Raw genomic sequence first — 22155 nt, 5'->3', positions numbered from 1 at the left:
TTATCTCAAGTTCCTGGGCCCTTTGCTTTCCTGCTTCCCAGCACTGGGGGAAAGCGGAGGGGGTGAGCAGCATCTTGGCTTATTTTCCCCTTCCCATAGCTGGGGAGGAAGGGGGGAGTGAGCAGCTGCGTGGTGCTCAGTTCCCCTCTGAGCTCAAACCACGACACATAAACAGTTTGTAAAAATCGATCGAGCGTAAAACCTTCCTACAAAAAAAAAAAAGTGCAAGTGTTGTCAAACAGACAGAAACCATTTGCAGATTCAGTTTCATCAGCAAACTGATCTGACTCATGCAGAGCCTCCCACTCAGCGACCGAGGCGGAAAAAGGAGGGTAAGTTGGGATCGCACTCTCCATGGCAGCCTGGTTTTAGATCAACAGAAGCTGATCCTGAAACTGCACCCTCATTTATACGAATATAAGGAGTAGGATTTAGCTCCTGCATTTGTGTACATGCAACTATCAACTTATCCTTACTCACAGCTGCTGAAAGACAGAGACAACGGGCATGAACTGGATTAATATCTGTCATCCTGCAACAAGTTTGAAATTTTACCCAATTAGAAGCCCAAACAAGAAGATCCAAACTTAAAATAGCAGTTTAAAAACCCCAAACCTTAAAGCTTTACATTTTAGTCTTTACACTCTCCTGCCAGTTTAAACAACTAACAAATTTTAGAAGAAAACTGCTCAAAGCTTAAAAATTCAAGTTTAGGAAACAGTGAGTTTATTAAAGAGGTCACAGACAGACAGCAGATGGATACTGTTTATTGGTTCTTTCCATCACATCTGAGTTACAGGTGTAAAAGTCACACAAACTGCAGGTATAAACATGTAAAACAATACAAAAATAAATGGAAAGGTAATTTTATATTTACTGAATCAAGTTGTGTAATAAATACAATAGGCAAAAAGCTTCAATCACACAATTCAGTTTAACTGAAGTTACAGTAGTGTTTGTAAATACAAGTTTTTAACTTAAAGTTGCAAATATTAAAGCATTGAGAACTAGTATAAAAGTGAATTTTGGCACATTGTAAAGTGAGAAGTGTTACATTAGTATCTGACTGTTGTGTAAAAATGAAGCAATTTCTCACTAGCTTTCTGAGGTACATTTTTTAAACAATCTAAAATTAGATCAACAATGCGGTTCTAACAACTCACAGTTTACAATTCACTATACTAGTTACAATTTTTCCCTTTTAAGAATACCAAAGTATTCCAGAGCTTAAATCTGTGCAAATTCAGAAAATTTTCAATTAAAAAATAATAATAAAAAACTTATTAGGGAACTTTTACATGCAACTTAAATCCTCCCTGCGATCGCTTTTGTTAATTGCAAAGTGTAAAATTGGACTAATACCAAATTGCACAGCTTAATATAAAATATTCCCAGATTGCAGTGCAGTTCAAGTTGCAAATGTTCCTCTCCTAAGTTTATCACATTTTTCTCCCTATAACTTCAGTAACTTCTGATCACACTCATTCTTGGTGAAGAAAAAAAAAAAAACACCACCACAAGCTGCTAACATAGAGGTCAGCAAAGCATGTAAACCCCTTGAGGACTCTCAGCACTTCTTCACAATATCAGAAATGCCTGGACACAAAGTTACTGTTACCCATTTTCAAAAGACAGTAAAAGATAAAGGAACAGTGTTAATGGCACTTTTTCTGTATCCAAACATTTGTGGTTTAGAAATGGTGCTTTTTTTTTTTTTTAAGTTTTACAGTAGCTAAAAAAATTTTCAAAACTAGATCCTTACAAGTATCTCAATCCTCACCTCAACTTCAAAAGAGTGAGGAAACCAGATTACCCTACAGATGGGGTTTGATACAGTATAAACATCTCTGACCAGAGTACAAAAGTTACGCTCTTCTAAAAAAAAGTGCTGCTGATTGTTAGAAGTAACTCCAAAATAATCAGCAACTGCTATTAAACTATCAGCAGCATCAGGCATTTACACATTTTAGTCCTCAAAGAGTTTTCTTTTAAACAGTTTAACCATTTGTGCTAATATTCTTCACTAGGTTAATTTTAAGTCCTTTCACCAAAACCGTATTTCCTTTAAAAAAAAAAAAAAAAAAAAAGAGGGTGCAAACAATACAACCCATGACATCCATTTATTTTATGCTTTGTGAATAAATGGTGTCATCTGCAAGGCACTACTATGTTTAAAGGATACCACTGTCACAGTTTCACTACTTCGGTATTTTTTTCTGTTTTAAAGTCACAGTTTAAAAAAAAAAAAAAAAAAGATTGAGGTAATCAATTTATTTCAATACCAAAATATATTAATTGAAATAGTACCAGTATGGTGAAAGGTCTTCATAATACACAGCTATTACCATATAGCATGCAGTACAGTATATAAGTATACTAGGCCTTTGTTCTGAGCTCTTCTGCTTCAGTTTTTAAGGAACAGCTCAATTTGCACAGTAGCACGCCAATTTTAAATACTGATTTCCTTTTTGTTCACAGGGCATCTCGCTCGTAATTACAACTTGCGAGGCCAACCCCAGATGAATTAGCCCCATCAACATTTATTTTTGAGAGCTGCACAAATTGGGAGTTCTTAAAGAGTTCAGCAGAGCAAAATAAGCTACAGTATCTTCATCTATCGCTCAATTGCACTTAAATCTACTCCGTTATTGATTTACAAGTTGAGACAAAGCATCAACGAAGTGCCTGCTGTCCCAACCACTGGTATTTCTTCTGACGTTACACAGTCATACCACTATTCTAGAAATATGGCTTTGCAGATTAGATAACTTGTACTGAAAAGGAGCACACTGGGTTTACACTAAGTTTCTTGGCAAAGAACTATAATTTGTTAAGAATTTTCTAATGCCCCTTTTTATTGCAGTGTTACAACCAGAATTTTGTACTCTAATAATCCTGGCTTGATAAAGAGTTTCATGCAACCAACTGTACTTAGTTTGTAAACACCCGCTAGCCACCCAAATTCACTGCTAGCTACATTTACTCTACCAGGCACTACAGTATATTAAGACTAAAGTATAGCCATGCATAGATAAACTCACGAGCCTTATCATGATGCTCTATACCTGTAATAGGGGTTACCCCAGAAAGCCTAGAAACAAACTAATCACTGGCTTTTACTGTACTTTAACAGGATACAAGGAGTTTATAAAGTCTCGTGGTGTGCAAAAAAAAAAAAAAAAAAAAAAAATTCTTAAATTCAGACAGCTTTTTAAACCTAGTAGGAAAGCTAGTAACGAAACCTTATCAACATCTATATCCCAATCTGCAGCACCTGGAATTCCACCTCTGCACCGTGTAACCCCCACAGCACAGGCACCCAGCCAGCTAGTAGCAACGTGTACTGAACGTCTACCTAAAAGGTGGTTCAGTTTTTAACAGGCTTATTGAAATTTCAGCCATTTCATATTCCAAAGGTAAAAAATATATTTCTTAAGTAAGGCATAAAACTGTATCTAGCCTTAGGTTTGACAGCAGGAATTAAATCTCATTTTTTCTGCCACAAAAAGAGACTGCATGGACATGTTGTAAGCATTTTAAATGTGCTGTAAGAAATTATTCATTCTGTTTCTTACTGCATTACATACATCTGTCCAAAAGAAAAGTTGCAGTTGTATTAAAAGGTTGAGCTCTTCCTAAGGCAAAGGAATAAGAAATTAAAAATTCCCCCTGGACTGTTTTCACTTGACTAAATTCTGAACACACAGCATTCTACAATAATCTGCTTATTCAAATAAGCTTCAATAATGACCTTTAAGTAGCTGCTAGGGTACCTTATGATACTTCAGTCAGTGATCTATGAAGTCTCACTTAAAATTGTACTAAATTAAGTTAAAGGACAAGTTGCCAGAATTCCTGTTACTATATCATTTAGTAATGTTGAGTAAAGGTTTTGTTGCAAGTACTTAAAACCCGGTGTATCAGTTTAATGAAATGTTACGGCATGCAAATTCTTCTAAAAGTTTCACAAACGAGTTCTTTCATATTTCAAGTGTATCTTAAGATATTTTTTACCTTTGGAAATAAGTTGTTTTCATGAAAAGGAATTCTTTACTAAAGAATCTCCCTCTTCTCTTGCTTTACTTAGTTTTTAGCAGTGAAATAAGAACCCTTCAGAGATAATCTTCTAAGCAACAGCAAGTTGCAGATTACTGCCATCAGTTTCATATATATTTTCTAGAACACCAATAACAAGAGTGTGAAGAAAGCAAGGTATCTCCACTTATCTCATTTCACCCTGAAATGTATAAACATCTTTTCTTTAGAAAAGTCACAATTTCGATTGCAGATTCAAACTGTGCAGAGATTATGAGACATGCTGTCCCCTCAGAAAAATGTTGATGCCTAAGTGCTCCCCCATTTCTCGCTTTGGGAACACCCTTACAGCTGCAGGATCAGATACTCTTATGAGTTTTTGAAGTGTTCCCCCATTTCTCGCTTTGGGAACACCCTAAAAGCTGCAGGATTAGGTACTCTTCTGAGTTGGACGTGTTCCCCCATTTCTCGCTTTGGGAACACCCTATGAGTTTTTGAAGTGTTCCCCCATTTCTCGCTTTGGGAACACCCTAAAAGCTGCAGGATTAGGTACTCTTCTGAGTTGGAAGTGTTCCCCCATTTCTCGCTTTGGGAACACCCTAAAAGCTGCAGGATTAGGTACTCTTCTGAGCTTTTAAATGTTCCCCCATTTCTCGCTTTGGGAACATCCCCTAATCCCACATGTTGAAGCACACCACTGCTCATCAATGCTCCTGTGCAACAAGTTTCAAGGGACACCCAGAGATTAAAGTGGTTTGATTATCTGCACAACAGACCAATTCCATGATTACATTCTGACCTACTAGGAAATACAGTTTCGCTTCTTTTCTTCTTCTTTTAAATAAGTTTCCACTACTAGCCAGAGATTCCACGTGATGCTTTTTACATTCTGGAATTAAGGTGAAGTGGAAGCAAACCTGACAGTACAAACAGCTAAGCAGTTACCATATTAAAATGCCAACCTTACAGGAATGATCTCTTAGTTTTAAAAGGAGTGCTGAAAACTGACATTTCACTTAATTTTCTAGTTAACCAGCAAGGACAACAGCATTTTTGGTTACTTACACTAGGTGGTTCAGAAATGCACAGAACACACATGCTTATGTCTTCTGCTCAAAGAGATCGTGATACTCTTGTTCTTCTAGTTCTCTGTTGTACTTCTCTATTTCCCTGTTGGCTTCTTCCAAGTAATCGTTCATGAATTGGTCCATTACTGATTTTGAAAAACTAAGGAAAAACATTTGTGCAAATGGTGTTCATTAGAAAAGAACATACAGGTTTGAAGGATGTGCCAGTTCAGGGACACTTACTGAAAGCAGAAATTCAACCTATTACCTTCCGTGAGTCCTGCAGCCAGACCTAACCACAACTAGTCTGTATTACTGGGGAATAAAGGAGTTGCACAATAGACATTTCCCAGTCAAGAGGAAGAATATAAGAACAGCAACACTACAGCAGGTTTGCAGACGTTTACAGCTGTTTTGGTTAAGTGGAAGTCTAAAAAACTGCCCCAAATTTACGTCATCCGGAAGTGGTTAACCAGGGCCTGGATCTTTTATTGCCAAACACCAAGATGGTGGTGGAGTAAAAGTCCAGTGAATATTGAAGTCCAACTTTGCTGTTAGGCTATTTTCTGCCTGTATACCATAACTAGGAGCTTACCCTGCAGACAGAAGTCTGCTGGTTTAAAATTGTAAAGTTGTCCCACAGGGCACAGAAAATAACTGTTTTTTCTTATTCCAAAACAGAATCACAGAACCCACTTGGATTTTTGTAAGGTTTGTTGAAGTTAAAGTGAAAAGTAAACTGGGAATATAAAACCAAATTTGAAATTTCGATAATAAAACAAAGACAAAAGCAATAGAAAGTTATGAAAACAAGAAAGAAGAACAGGAACACACTGGAACATTGGTGTTAGTCTGGCATTTCTTGCCAAAAATATGATCAGGTTTAAATTTAAAAATAAAAATAATTTCTGGAAAGAAATCCAGAGGACCCTGCTTCAGCTGTAGTTTATATTCTGTAAACTGACACCAAACAAGACCAGCAAGGACAGTGCGTTTACAAAGGGGTATATGCCAGAATTTGTTAAGTAAATCATACTGCTTGTACGCTGAAGTAGTTTTAAAATAAGGCTTTACTTGCTTAAGTGAGTTTAAAAAGTGATTACAAAAAAATGCAACTCCACACCTAATTCTGAACACCCTGCTCATATTACTGCATTGCATTCAATAAAGGTTTTTCTCGTACTGAGTTGCAAAATGAGAGCAATCATTTAATATCAGCTTCACTGCAAAATATGTGGCACAAAAAAGGATACTGTAGTAAAACCTAAGCCAGTCCTGATAGTTTTTACTTGAGCGTGCGCATGCACATGCATGCACACAAAATTATATTCATTTGGAAGTTTTATCAGTCGTGACCGTGCATTAAGCAATATTACAGCACTACTTGGTTTGAAAAATGTTTCTTTGACAAGCTGTGATCCATAAATTATTCTCTGCGCAAGCTCACATACAGTTTTGGGATTGTTTTGTTGGTTCTATTCTGCTTCTTAGATCATATCTCTGAAAAAGTGTTTTAAACAGTAAGCTTCAAATGGCAAGTAGCCACGCACAGATTCAAGGAATAGAACTTTTCACTTCATATTACCACCTACAAATCAAACTGGCTCTCCAGCTTTGACAGCATACATTTTAGATTTGCATAGCCTGTTGCCTACCTAAAACCTTCAGAAAAAAACCTCTACATTTTAAAGGATACATGGATGGTAGTCCATTTTGTCACCAAAAAAATTCACAAATTGAGTCCCGTTGTAAAAATAACCAGCTGGAAGTGGATCCAAGTGGCGTTTCACCTACATTAAGAAAGAATATACCATACATTAAACATTTAAAACTCAAAACTGCTTAGAGAAATCCTAAAAAAGCTTAAATAAATAAAAGAAAAATTCCTATTGCTGAACTTAACAGCAAGGGAGGAAGGTATGGCTCCGTATGGACTAGGGGAGTTAGCAACACTAATCATAGTCATGCCAAACTCTTAGGAACCCAACTCCAGAGATGGTACTTGCAACCTAAAGGTAGTTGATGAGGGCAGGATTAGGCATTTGGGATCCTAATTTGCAAGTGATAACCTGCACAGCACAGGGAGAAAAGATGGGGAAAGGCCATTACAGTAACCAAAAGCATAAGCTCATCCAACATCTTACACCTCACCCTACTTTTCAGAGCTAACTTGAAGCTCTGAGATAACACCGAGATTTCTATCTCAAATCCCTCCTGGACAGCCTCAGCTGTGTTTCAAGTATATCAAAAGACAGTAAAAGCTGTAATAATTTAGTGCTCAGCACGCTTGTTACGGCAGGTATGGGAGGTGCTCTGTCATACAACTGGATATTTAAGAAAATCAGCCAAAAGAAGGGCTTGCTATTAATTGCTTCTACTTACATGAATGTTTTTTATTTCCTGAAGGGTTAGCATTCCTCTGGTTTTCAGGGCTTTCCTCTGAGGTTTCTGTATGAAGAATAAGACCCCAGTTATATACGACTGAGCGACAATGTGATACTACAGTTTAGTCACGTTAAGAAAAAAACAGCAACCCAAACCACAAAACATAAAGTTCTTCCTTGAAAATGTGGATAACGGTAGTGAAATCTATGATCACATGCTATCATGCTCAAGCCCAGCATAGAAGTACTTATTTTAGAAGCATGGATTTTAAAAATTAATTTCTAGACAGAATTATTCAACTATATTAAGGCACTTGCAACTATGGTCTGAAAACAAAGGGACAAATTAAGTGATCTTACACAAAGCACCGGTAGAAGTGACAAATTCTAAAAGTATTTTAAACAATACAACTTAAATACAGCTTTACTGCAAAAAATGAAGAAAACTGGCACAGGAACAGAAAAACAATCTAGTTTTCGGTCTGAAAAGTTTTATAATTCGTTTCTTTTATGCAGCATGAAGTATCTCTCAGAACTACCTGAAACCCTACTATTTGTAGTCTTGAACTGTTTAAAGAGGAAGCACTTCACACTTGAGGTAGCATTTAAATTCCAAGTTTTCATAAAAGTAAAATCATATTCCATAGAGTGCTTGCTCACATGTCAAAGGCATTTGTCTCCATGTATTACCCATGTGATATGTACAGAGCGTGAGATACCATCACAGAAAATGCTTACTTCCCTGAAGTAACACAACCTGCTAGAACAGAGGTGGGAACCTGAAGATGCTTAGAAACAGCTCCAACAGTGGTCTGCAGGAAACTTTTTTTTTCCTTACTACACAGCTTTTTAGAGATACTCTGTAAATCCTAAGCCATAAAGAAGTAACCATGAGTATTTAACCAACAAATGTTCCAAAATGGGCATCACAAAAGGGCACAGTTGGGACTGTAGGCTCAGGTTCCAACCAGAGTGCTAAAATATGCAATTTGTATGGTTGAACAATTTCTGTCCAAGTGTGTTTCTGAATCAAGCCTCAAGACTCGCTTCCTAAGACCTTCATGTGCAGCCTGGCAAAAATAATACCTGCTGGTATTACTTGGTTACGTAGCAGCAAACCATCTTGTCCTGCACTCCCCGTCAGGTCGTGCCAGTCCCTGTGCGAAGTGGCAACACATCACAACTGCAAAACGTGCCTTCTAGGCTTCGTGATGTGCATATTCCCTGTTCCCTGCTCCAACTTCTGTTGCACAGGTACATTAGCCATGCAGAAATACATGAAGTCTTACATAGCTGCACACGGCAAATTAAGCAAGACAAAATGCAAAAAAAACCCCTATACCCTCTGTTTCAATGGATTACTTCCAAGGAGGTTTAATTTAGTGAATCAAAACAGGTTTTCAGCTTTGCAGCGTTCAGGTACTTCAAGAAGATTTATTTCATACTACACTTTAGCTTTTGGCAACCATGTCTCAACTAAACCATTTTGTGTTTATTCTGGACGTTCTCCATTTGCTCAAGCATTCAAGAGCAGCTCAATCCATGAATTAGCTGGAGCAGACATTAAAACAATACACAAATTGCAATTCACATTTGCAAACTGTTAGTTCTCTTTCTGAAATACGTTTACACCCTGGAATGCTAATACCTTGGTAGAAGAGAAAGGAGATTAAAAAGAAAATAAATTGTTTTATCAAGAAACCTTGGATTCCTCCTTTTGTTAAGAAATGCCAAACAGATCACACTGAACATTAGTAAACATGCCCACAAACCTGTTTTGCAGTTTCTCTGAGCCAGTCTTTTATATCCTCTTCCTTAAGAGAGCAGCCAATGAACACAAGGAAGCACTCCTGTTGACTGCTGCAATCTCTGTTATCGCTTCGTGAATCAGGAGGAGTCGGCCCCTCCTGAACAGGCACAAGGCTTAGTGAATTAGACGATGTGTTGTGGCAGACTTCAATCACTTTATCAGCATCTATCAAGAAGATGGAAGAAAAAAAGCATACTCATAATTGCTTATCTAGTTTAACATCAACACATTGGTATGGACAGAATACAGTACATAAAAGTTTTCAAGTGCATTTACATGCAGTGCAATCACAAGACAATATGTAAATAGTAATTTGCCCTTACCTGAAAACTTAACTTTGCCCATGATGTGATAAATGTTTCCAGAAAAAGGACTTGGCTTGAGCAATGACTTAATCGCTGTTTGAAATAGAAGACAAATAGATTATCTCACTTATTTTTCTCCTCCTTGGTGTAGCTTTTGGTCAGACCTATGCTACAGGTCTCTAATCCACATCCTAGTGCTTGAGGGGAAGAAGCTGCAGTGTCCCCCTGAGCCCCACTACGTAACATTTCTATATGTTCTCATTTCTTTGCTATGGTGGGAAATAACATGTTTGGCAGAACAAACGCTTACAGTGTGTGGAAAGTAAAATGGTGCTCCTTAACATTGTTTTGCTAAGGAAAGAAGGAAAGGCATGATTATATAGCTACTCTAGTAGCCTAACAGGGTTGTGCCTATTTTCTAGTAACTACAAAGAATTATTTGGCATAAAAAGTAGGAGCTGATGGTCACTTATAAAAGGTATTTCAACACTACTAAATAAAATTAAACATAAAATAAAAAGCAAACATATGAAGATAAGTGTCTCAGTCTCTAGAAACCAAAAACTTAAATTAGATTTTCATTGGAACAAAAATTTCCAGAGCAGACACTAAAGAAAATAATTTACTGTACTTTAAGGAAGGAAAGCTGAATTTTCAATTAAAAGTTTACTTCAGCAGTAATTAAATAACTGTGCTACATCAGTGCCTTCCTCCCCCTCTACTCCTCAGTATTCCAAACTTGGATTTAAATCAAGTCAGTCAAAGTTCATTTGTACCTTTACATTTGGTCACAAATCGTGTTTTTTCTAGAGGACGATTAAACCACACACAGATCTGAACCATTGGAGGGAAGACAGACCCAGCTCCGTATTTGCCTTCGTACCTGAAGACAAAAACAAGCACACAGCTTCAACTTACAGAAAACACACATGCTTGTGCTCTTCATCTAACAAACTTCTTAAAAGGAACATTTATTATTTCACCACAGGTAAGCCTTGCTCATAGGAAGAAAAATAAGCTTTCTTCTCTAAGACATCCATGAAAATGTAACATTAAGAGCATTAGGTTGTTCAAAGCGCTCAGAACTCCTTTTGATGCTCTTCCCACTGCAATTTTTTTTTTTGTTCTTACATACTATCTACATACTATTCTTGCATACTATGATCACATAGATTAACAGTTGTTCAAAGGTTTTAAACACTTTCCTTTTCCACTTTCTCTCTCTCCCTTTGGCTCCATACAATCCACAGCAGCTCTGACATTCCAAACTTTGTGCCAGTTTACTTTAGGAGCCTCACTTGCATCCAGTTTAAAGCAAGAATTAGGAATAAAAAGATATACATACATACAGGACTGGCAAGGTATGGCAAATAAATTGTGCTTCCAGCTCTATAAACGTAACTAGAAAACAGTCAGCCAAGAGTTATAATGGCTGACAGGTTTATGTTTTCTGCCAAATAGGTGCAGCATGGATAACTGCAACAAGATGTGTAAAGAACCCTGAACCACGAAAAACACCACTCAGTATGAAATGGAAAGCTTGGTACCATGTATTACTGTGCCCTTAGCCTCTGCCAAGACTGTCAGTAAGGTTGCTGGTTTTTATGAATAATTGTTCTGCTAATAGCTAGACTGACACAGCAAGTTCATTCCAGTAAGGCTGAATAGCTGTCAGAACGAAATTACTCTAGTCATTATTGACCTCACCCATCCCAATCCTTCCCAGCTTATTCCCAGAGGGTTCTTTTCTATTCTTCTGAAAAGCAACAGTAATCTTGCCATTGATTTAAATGGTGTCCAGAAAGGATCCTTTTCCCCATAAAAGGACAGCAATCGTGTATCTACTAAGAATACTCATCAGCTCCCTTTTTAAAATGATTTACAAAGCCAATGCCTGTTCCAAATGAGTAGTCTTGAAAAAAAACTAAATTAAGTTACTGAGACTTTTTAATCTTCAAGTTAATTAGAAAAATAGTTTTAATATTTCTCCGTCTAGATACTTGCCAGCCAGGATACATTAAATACCGAGCTCTCATCATCTGAGGATTTGAAAAACTGCTTTCCGAGAGAATTAATTCAATATCCTCATTCCTATAAAGAGATAAAGATCAAGATTTTTAATTTTATAAGTTCAATAAAATGGCCACTATCTGTATGCTACTTACATAAAACAGAACGTGTTAGTCACAGTAAAATTAAGAGTATTTTTCCCTTAGTGTGACAGTAATAGTAACATAAGTCATACTCTGCAAACAAAAACATACATGTGCTAGTCCCTAGACTTATATAACCATAAATGTAAAGGGAAGATGCCTTTTGCATGAGAAACAATTAAGAGAAATCTGCATTTCCTTTGTATAAGTTACCGGAGTAAAACACGAGCATGCAAGTTTCTAAGTGTATGTATCCCTTCTGCCAAAAGTGACAAATACTGGACAGTGATTAACGTTACCTAGTTACAACTCCATTTTCTGCCAAGATGAATGAAACAGCAGGATTTGCCGCTCGGATAAGGCTCTGCAGTTGCATAAGGAGTGGATGCTTCTGCTCTGTAGCATGACTTGTGAAAACCACGTTACTCACTAGTCCTGTGTAAGGAAATCAGAGGATAGTATACAGAAGTCAGGTATGCAACAGTGACTAATAAACAATCAAGCAACATAACAGCCATTCTTCTCTTATTTTCCTTCCATCTTACTACACTGAAGAGAAAAAAAAAAAAAAAAACAACAAAAAAGCAAGGAATCTTTCATCTCACAGAAATAATTCAGACTCAATTAATCAAAAGAATCAATCAAAAGAATCAATTCATACGAGAATCAATTTGAGGACTAGTTTAATAAAAAATAGTAACATTTAAAGCCTTTTGACAAATTCAATGTGTAGGAAGAGAGGCTAAACAGCTAAAAAACCAGTATTTTGGACTTTGACAGTTGCCACTTTCAAAAACAAGAGAAGGTTTTTTTCGGCTCCGTTTTTAAAGAGAGACCCTGAAATGGTATTCAGACAGCAGGTCTGAACCCACAACGCAGCAAAAAAAGATAACAGCGGAAAAAAAAAAAAAAAAAAAAGGGGATAACTATTTGTCCCGAGCCCCGGTTCCCCAAAAGACTCAGCTGCATCACCAGAAAAGCAATTCCTTTTTCAGACTTCACAGTATCGCCTTCACCTTGCACCTAGTGCCACTGATTTTACTGACAAAATGGTGAGCAAAAACTTTCCCAGATTTGAAGATGGCAACACAGTCTTCACGTTATACCTGCTGCCTTGCCAGGTATAAGACAAGTTTCATGTTAAATGAGAGCCAACCGCTGCTACTGCGGATGTCTCTGAAGGCAATCAGAAATAACACACCAGCAATCACAGCCGTCAAGCCCTGGGCGCTGGAAGGGATTCTCATTAAGGAAAAAATGAGAGATGACATATCGCAATTATATCAAGAATATTCCAATTATATCAAGAAGGTGTTACATCAGAACAAATTTCAGCCTAGTTCCTCAAGGAGATTGCAGTGCCAACTCATTGGGACTCCCTAGGATGTCAGTATTGTCCAGAACGTGCAAGGAATGCTATTTCTTTGCTCAGTGTGGGCAGCTCATTTCAGACACTTTCCTGCAACTACAAGTAGAGTGTAAGACAGAACAGTAAATTCTCGAATATCCGTGAAGAACTGAACCAGGACGTATGTCCCCTGTCCCCAACTCATCACTATTTAAAGCAGAATATGTAATGAAGCTCACACCATGATCCGCTGCCTACAGTTATTCCTGATCTTTACAGAAGTCATTGAAGTCCACTATCCCTTGCAGAGAGGCTTCTTTACACATTAATTTCTATACCAAATGTTTCTGGGGTACTTACATTATACCATATGCTCCCAGTCACTGTTACTTGCATCACTGACCCTTTCAAGCAAGAATTTCAATAATAAGCCAAGCAAATTTCCATCATTAGTATTTCTCTTTTTTTAATCTCCCACAGAAGTTTCCACTCTAATTTCAGAAACATCTAAGTCTTCCCCAATACACAGTTACTCTTGAGACAGATGGGGGGTGGTGGGAGAACGGCAAGCACGCTTAGAAATTTAAGTCACACGCATGCTTGAAATTATTATGTAGATCATGCAATTAAGATGAAAAGTATGAATAAGCTAATCAACAACCACCACATTGTGAGTGTGCTATGCACAGTGGGTTTTTTTCCTTAATATCCCCAAACTTGATATTAATTTAAAAGTCAAGTTTAATTAAAAGCATAGTTATACTTTCTGTGAAGTTGGCACAGAACAATAAAAAGGCTGTAGAACATAAATGCTATGAAGCATATATTGCAGTTAGAAGCACTATGCCTTGGAGAGAATAGGGAGTTGTCAAGGACTAAACTGGCAAAGTTGAAAGTTAAGAAAAAGACAGAAGGAATAAAATATCTAGCAAATCAGAAGCCTGTGTATCTTGTCTCACGCTCCTCACCCACACTCTTTCTCCATCACTCCCCATTTCATTTGCGCTTGTCGAAGGGGAACAGCTTTTGGGCACTAGCTGTCATTCTCAGTTGTAAACTCCTTCGCCACCTTGGAAGTAACAGGAGACTGCTCAGAGCCTGGGGAACCTGCAAGCTTTGGCTCTGCACACACCGATGCGTAAGGCTTGTAGGTGCCAGTATCCCACAGAAATCGGTCCTGGGTTAGTGGGCAACAGTCTGTGACACTGAACTGACTGACAAGTGGTGTAATCCAGAAGAAAAATAGCTTTCTGAGAACTGGGAGATGCCTACACAGCTCTAGCAACAAATAATTTTGACCTTTTCTATTTAAATTGTCATTGCCACCTCTGTTGCTACTGCATTTTGAAGACCACCCAGTTTTGTTTAATTCCTTATTTATACACTCATCTAAAGAAAAAAAAAAATATCTTTGCAGCCTGGGGAACAGCACGTTCAATAGAAGCAGTAAAGAAACAGGAGGGATGGATTAAAAATACGTATGCTTTACAAAAATAACAGATCCTCTTTGCTCCCAAATGTGCAATGGGCATATTTAACAATGGTGATGTCTTAATCTGTAAAACAACTTCACACACAACACAAGAGATGCCAGCGTGCCCTTAGACTAGTGAAGTGTCATCTTACAGCTTCTGTGCAAGAAAGGGGGGAAGAAGAAAAAAAGAAAATAAGAAGAGGCATATTGGGAAGGAGTGAGACAAAAGGAAATTATGGCACACAGATGGTGGCGAATCTTTTTTGAAAAGTTTAAACAAGTATGTAAGGGAGAGACAAAGCAAAACTGCTAATGTTGATCCCTCTGCTCAAGGCTTTCTCAGTTCTCCCTGATCCTCACCCATTTGTTAGACTTGTGGTCTTACAAACAGAAAGTGTCAACTCACATAAAATGATGTCCTGCTGCTCACATGCATAGGTACCCCTTCATTACAGAGAAAGCAACAACAGAAGAGACCTGGAAAGCGGCAGCAAAAGGCTAACCCCACTCACTCGCAAAATTGCAAGATAGTTATGTGGACAAGGTAAGTATCCAAAGGTCTAATTAATTCCTACTTGCTTACACCCACACTTGTCTTTTCTTACACCCTCATGGCAAGTTTCTGTTTTCAGATTTGTACAACGCCCAGTATGACACTGTCTTGGCCCACTGACAGTACAGTGACATAAACAATAATACTGAGGCACATGACACACACACACAAAAAAAAAGCAGGATGAATATCTCTCAAAGTGGATGTCTCATTAAATATTGCTATTGTTGCACCAGAAATGATTTCTCAATTATGCAGAAGTAAATTCTCCACTATACATGTGATACAATTCTGCATTTGTCTGGAAAGTTTAAGAGTGTACCACATCTCAGTTCAAAGCATACTTTTCCTCTTAAAACTTTTTACACAAAAATTGCTCCTATTCATGTGAAACAATTTGTTTTACACGAATAGACCTCTAGGCTATCTAATGTCACATTTTGTATCTGAAAACTAGATGACAAAACCTTGCAACATGCAGAAATAATTTGCTGCCAGAAGAACATTCTTCTAACCTCCGGTATTTTTCCTTCTTTCAGTGTTTGGACCATAAGAAAATTAGCTATGCTTGTCCTAAGCATTTTTTTTAGTTCTTCCCTGAAAAATGACAAATTTTCACCCAATCAGGTCTGTACAATTGCACTTAAAAAAAAAAATATATAGCTTTAAGTATTTATTCTTTTTTTATTCTGTCATAGAACAAAAAGGCATGCTCACACTCTTAGTAGTTATTGATACTTCGTTATATTCTTAACTCTCCTGCTCTCCTCAATTTCACCCATGACTATAACCATGATAGTTATCTGTTAGTCAGTTCCCCAATTTGTAGCATCAACATTTTTCTCCAAATAAAAAAAAAGTACTGATTTCTATAATAGCACCTACATACTTTCCAGCTTGTTCATTCTTTTGAGTTCTTTTGGATTTCATTCTTTTGGGCTCCCTTCACACATGAATAAGAGGTGACAAAATTCCAGCAGCAAAACAGAGCTCTACAGAGTCTAAACAGCCCAAAGAAGAGTGCAGCATCCTACTCTGACAACTGCATTTAAATACAAAAAAACTACCATCCTGCAGTTCACTTGGGAAGACATGAGCATAAGATCAGAAAGTCATGCTGCAGTAATTGCAGTCTGACAGTGACGTAAAAAAAAATAAAGAAAAAAAAAATCTAACTACCATTAGTCTACTCAATTTCAGGCTGAGCTTATAGTCTGCCTACAACAAAGATTACCTGACTGGAGAGATGTGTTCTCATATATACATACACATCACATGTACCAGTCTTAATGTTGTAAATCTGCTTTACAACTGTTAAAAACAACTGTAAAGGTGCTATAGCCCCATTTGCTTCTGCTCTTGAAACTTAAAGAACTTATCTGATGGTGGGTCAGGAAGGATGGTATCCCATTTATGCTATTACTTAGCTGCTTTACGTTCCAAGCCTGACAAGGAAGACAACGTATTTCAGAGTCAGGATATAAAACTGAATATAGAGGCAAGAAAAAATTCTTTTGCAAGTGAGCTTTTTTGCCTGCTGCAATGTCAAATGAACCCTGCAAGGATCCTCCACGCTGTTTTAAGGGGGGGATCTGGGGAAAGAGGTAACCAGCTCATTTTTGCCTTTTCTGAATAGCAGAAAGGAGAGCTTCATTTCCTCGTGCCTCCCCAAAAGAGGATGGAACTCAAATCCAATCCATTTTGCTCCTAGATTAACAAAACAGCACAAGTTACAGCAGTTCAAGGTAAGCAGTTTAACTCATGTCTTAGGAAACCCTTCCTCCAGCTGAGGATCAGAATGCATCATGATCTATGTCCATACATTATTTCCAGGTGCCTATGGTGTTTAATAATGTAATGTCTGTTCTGCACAGATGGTTCTTAGCTCCAAGAGTTTATCATGATCCTTTGACTACTACTTGTTCTGTAGAGCTCAAAGTCAAAAAAAGTGACACATACCTTGTGAACACTGGTCCAAGAACTTGGGAAAAAGAAGCCTAAAAAAAAGAAGTTTGTATGTCAAGAATGGATGTTATTATCTAAGTAAAGCATTTATATTCATTTGGACACTGACAGCTAGAGTCTTCCTATCCAACCCATTTTCATGTTTCCTTTCTTCGAGCCATCTAACTGGAACATCCCTGTAGATTATGTCTTTCAGGAGTTCTTCCCCAAGAATTAGTTTTGTAGATGGTTTTAATTCTTTAATGGATTTGAGAGCCAATTCCCACCACACAATCTATTCTGCATTCTAGGAGATCAGAAAGGCTTCAATATTACTTTAATTCCTATTTAAACAATAGGAATTTTAAGCTTGCCCTAAAGAATTTCACCTTCCAAACACAGTGGGGGAACTCTTCATGGAAAGACTTATATACATAATGCTTTCTGTACATATCATACCAATTTCTGCTACTGTGTCAGACAAGGGACTATTCAAAAAGCTCCAGAGAAAAGGTAGTACATTATCTGTTTCCCTTCAAGTACCTCTCCCCTGCCCTGGCTTATTCAACACAGGGAAGAGATTCATCCTAGGCTCACGAAAGAGCTAGATCTCTACAGTAATGAGCTCTGAGACAGGAAAAGGTTTTGATTTTCTTGACTGCAAAAGTTTCAAGTCAGATACTAAAATCACTCTGGTCGATTTGCACAGCGAAATTGTCAAAGCTTCCCAACTGAAAGATTCGTCATGGGCAGTACACGGCTACTCGGTAAGTTCTTATCAGAAGAAACTTCAAAGCGAGACACAAATAGTCCACAGCATAGGCTTTGCCTCTTCCTTCAATTGCTACTGCACTTCAGGAGACAAACAATGTTAGTCAAAGGATTGCAGGCTACTGCTGCTATAAATACAACTCAGTACCATGAGCAGTAACACGTTAGTAAGTTTAAAAAAAACCTAAGAATGGAACTTGTCTTTCCTATAATTATGGAAAGAACAAGTTGAAACAGCACTCCAGCATCAATTCACCAATATTTTATGTAGCCTTTATTATTTATTTACACTCTTTGTCACAGAGACAAAAAGCAGCAGTAAGGTAATGTCTACGTATTGACTAGTGCAAAGCACAAGCAGCATATTGTTTAGTGTCTTAAAAACAGCTAGGAAGTTTAAGGAATGCACTTTTTTATAAAACGATTGGGCAGTTCACCTCTAAACTGATGTACAGAGTTTTATCACAAATAGCAGCAATGCTAAGAACTCTGACAATTGTAACTGCTTTCACTTACTTTTAACAAATCCGCTGCAAGGCATAATTGCAAAATCTAAGTTTTACAATTTTACAGACTGGTCTATGAAATTAGTTCCATGTTTGAAGTGCAGAGCACATACATAAACTATGAAACAGCAACCATACCACACTATTTTAAAATGTCAGCGACTTGGCTTTGCTACCGTTTCCTCCCCACCCTCCCTCTGCAGTAACCCAGGGTATCAGATTTTAATACTTGCGATGCTTTTGCTTCCGTGCTTTGTCATTCCCTTCAACAAAATTTGGGACCGCTTCCCGTAAGTTCCGTATTTTAAATCTATAAGCCTTCATTTAATATTCAAAAGCAATGATACAATCATAATCCAAACTGAGATGCACGTCGCAATTTTAAGACTCACCAAAAGATTGTGAGAAAAAGAATGATTTAAAAAGCATGTGCGACAGGACAGTTCACTGCCCAGGTTTTACGAAGTCCTTAGTCAGAGTGTATGTATTTAAGCGGTATGCTAATGACATTCTTTGTTTATTCTTCCACAAGCTAAACTTTTATTAATATTATATATAATTATATATGTAGTGGAAACCAAGTGTCATCATTATAAACCAAACAGCACTTCAAAGTTCATCCAAGATGGATTACCTAGCAGTTCTATATGAAATTTAAGATAGTTCAATGACAATTAACCATGATATATATCTAATTATTATAAAAGTTCTCTCATAAACTTACATACCTATTTTCAAACTAGTAAAAAAATCTTAAAGTATACCTATGTTCCATATAGCAACTCAGAGGCTCTACACAAGTATTAACTGCTCCAATGATGAAAGACGACTTCACATCTGGGTCAGGATGAGTTTGCAGAGCCTGCACGACATCAATGACATCAGTATATCTGTAAGAAAACAAAATGGAATATGGTTTCAGAGAAACAGAATGACACATCTCAACATCTAGTAAGAAATCAATTATTTGCAAGAAGGTTAGATTTCTAAAAAAGCCTACCAAAAGAGTTATAAAGCAGTTCAAAAGTTGGCAAATCCAGACAAATTAAGCCGACTCCAAGTAACATTAGAAATAAATTATTGACAACTACAGAGAAAAGTAGTATAAATTTTGCACTGAACAACAAGTCTGGCTTTCAGTAAGCACAAAAAGGACAATGTAATACAAATATGTTATGCCTACTGCCAAGCATATTAAACACCAAATACGATTCAAGTAAAAAAAAAGAAATTAAAAAGCAACACCTCTCACTTATCAGCACTCCAATTTAAGCGTGCTTCTATAATTAATTCATCTGTTTTTTATCAGTACTCCAGCCATTGATGCATTATATTTCTGTATGATAAAGTTTAGGTGAACTTGAGTTTTTACTTGAAGCATTTATTTCTCAGTCAGTTACAATCTTCTCTCAAAACTGTACTGTCAGTTATCAAGTTGATGGACTATTTAGAGAACTCCAGCTACTTTACAGCTGTCTACACCAACACTCAACTACCTAGGCAGAACGGAAAACCTGTAATTAGCTGTTCCTGAAGCCAGTGCTGCTACCAGAATATCGGTTATTTTGCACGTCACTGGACTTTATACCACTCAGTCAGTATCTGACTTTAACATGGAAAAAAATATGCTTTTTAGCACTATCAGAATGACCATAATTAAGAAAATCCTAAGCTCCATATTTATGCTCTTAGTGAAAAAGATGAACACTTGGTAGCCTGGGAATCAAAACCATTCCAGCCAGGTTAGGGTAGCACTTCCCTCAGGCTAGTTTATGTAACCGCTAATGACTCAGAAACAGAGTGGGCAAACATACTGCAGCTGATACTTGTTCTCAAATGCTACACTTGAGATGGAAATGTCAAACAGAGACGGCTCAGAGTATTCACATTTATTCCACAAGAAAACTGGTATTTATCTGAAACATGTTAATCAGTCTTGCTTCAATATCACCTGCTGTATCAAGTGAAGAGCATATTTCTGACAGCCTGCTTTCAGCTAGTAGTTTCAGAGGTCATAATCACAGAATCATAGAATAGTTTGGGTTGGAAAGGACCTTAAAGATCATTCAGTCCCACCCCCCTGCCACAGGCAGGGACACCTTCCACTAGCCCAGGTTGCCCAAAGCCCCGTCCAACCTGGCCTTGAACCCTTCCAGGGAGGGGGCAGCCACAGCTTCTCTGGGCAACCTGTGCCAGGGCCTCACCACCCTCACAGGGAACAATTTCTGCCTTACATCTCATCTAAATCTCCCCTCTGTCAGTTTAAAACCGTTACCCCTCGTCCTATCCCTCCCCCGCTTCCTGTAGCCCCTTCCAGTTCCGGGAGGCCGCTCTAAGGTCTCCCTGGAGCCTTCTCCAAGCTGAACCCCCCCAACTCTCTCAGCCTGTCCTCACAGGGGGGTGCTCCAGCCCCCCGAGCATCTTCGTTGCCTCCTCTGGCCCTGCTCGAGCAGGTCCGTGTCCTTCTGATGTTGGTGCCCCCAGAGCTGGACCCAGCACTGCAGGGGGGTCTGACGAGAGCGGAGCAGAGGGGGAGAATCCCCCCCCTCGCCCTGCTGCCCACACTGCTCTGGGTGCAGCCCAGCACACGGTTGGCTTTCTGGGCTGCCAGCACACATTGCTGTCCCATGTTTCATCCATCAGTGCCCCCAAGTCCTTCTCTGTCAGGCTGCTCTCAACTCCATTCCCCAGCCTGTACTGCCCCGACGAGCAGGACTTTGCCTTTGGCCTTGTTGAACTCCATGAGGTTTACACGTCCCACCTCTCCAGCCTGTCCAGGTCGCTCTGGATGGATCCCTTCCCTCCACCACACAGCTTGGTGTCGTCAGCAAACTTGCTGAGAGTGCACTTGATCCCACTGTCCATGCCATTGATGAAGATATTAAACAGTACCAGTCCCAGTACGAGCCCCTGAGGGACACCACTTGTCACCAATCTCTATCTGGACATTGAGCTATGGACCACTACCCTCTGGATGTGACCATCCAACCAATTCCTCATCCACCCAACAGTCCAACCATCAAATCCATATCTGTCCAATTTAGAGAGAAGGATGTTGTGGGGGACTGTGTTAAAGGCCTTACAGAAGTCTCAATATCCAACATCCGTAGCTCTGCCCTTGTCCACTGATGTAGTCACTCCATGTTAGAAGGCCACGATGTTGGTCAGGCAGGACTTGCCCTCGGTGAAGCCATGCTGGCTGTCTCGAATCACCTCCCTGTCCTCCATGTGTCTTAGCACAGCTTCTAGGAGGATCCTTTCCATGATCCTCCCAGGCACAGAGGTGAGGCTGACAGGTCGGTAGGTCCCAGGGTCCTTCTTTCTACCCTTTATAAAAATGGGTGCAATGTTTCCCCTTTTCCAGTCACTGGTGACCTCGCCTGACTGCTATGACTTTTCAAATATCCTGGAGAGTGGCTTGGCAACTACATCAGCCAATTCCCTCAGGACTCTGGGAAGCATCTCATCAAGTCCCATAGACTTATGTATATTCAGGTTCCTCAAGTGGTCATGAACATGATCTTCTCTTACAGTGGGAGGGACTTTGCTCCCCCAGTCCCTCCATTGCGGTCCATCCACTTGAGAAGTGTGGGAAGAGAGGTAGCCAGTGAAGACTGAGGCAAAAAAGTTGCCAAATACCTCAGCCTTCTCCTCATTTGTTGTTACCAGTTTGCCAGTCTTGCTCATTGACAGGGGTTCACTGTCTTTGACCTTCCTTTTCTGGCTGACATACTTGTAGAGCCCTTCTTATGGTTCTTTGCATCTCTTACCAAGTTCAGCTCCTGCTGTGCCTTGGCCTTCCTGA

General features: G+C 38.7%; 1 protein-coding gene across 1 annotated transcript in view; it reads right to left on the bottom strand.

The window, feature by feature from the left end:
- Positions 1-751: 751 nt before the first annotated feature.
- Positions 752-22155, bottom strand: part of DNAAF9 (dynein axonemal assembly factor 9) — an 84625-nt gene continuing 63221 nt past the window's right edge. Inside the window, exons 28-37 of the mRNA XM_074865425.1 lie at positions 19115-19240; positions 17089-17126; positions 12054-12189; positions 11606-11692; positions 10378-10484; positions 9620-9694; positions 9259-9461; positions 7485-7550; positions 6799-6892; positions 752-5248 (exon numbers count right to left, since the gene is read on the bottom strand). Of these exons, the coding sequence (XP_074721526.1) occupies positions 5136-5248; positions 6799-6892; positions 7485-7550; positions 9259-9461; positions 9620-9694; positions 10378-10484; positions 11606-11692; positions 12054-12189; positions 17089-17126; positions 19115-19240 (1045 nt within the window). The 3' untranslated portion in view covers positions 752-5135. The remainder of the gene's footprint in view (positions 5249-6798; positions 6893-7484; positions 7551-9258; positions 9462-9619; positions 9695-10377; positions 10485-11605; positions 11693-12053; positions 12190-17088; positions 17127-19114; positions 19241-22155) is intronic.

Source organism: Strix uralensis, chromosome 4 (assembly GCF_047716275.1).
Source record: "Strix uralensis isolate ZFMK-TIS-50842 chromosome 4, bStrUra1, whole genome shotgun sequence".
Taxonomy (NCBI): domain Eukaryota; kingdom Metazoa; phylum Chordata; class Aves; order Strigiformes; family Strigidae; genus Strix; species Strix uralensis.
The sequence above is the reverse complement of the archived record's forward strand: the minus strand, read 5'-3'. Positions and strand labels throughout refer to the sequence as shown.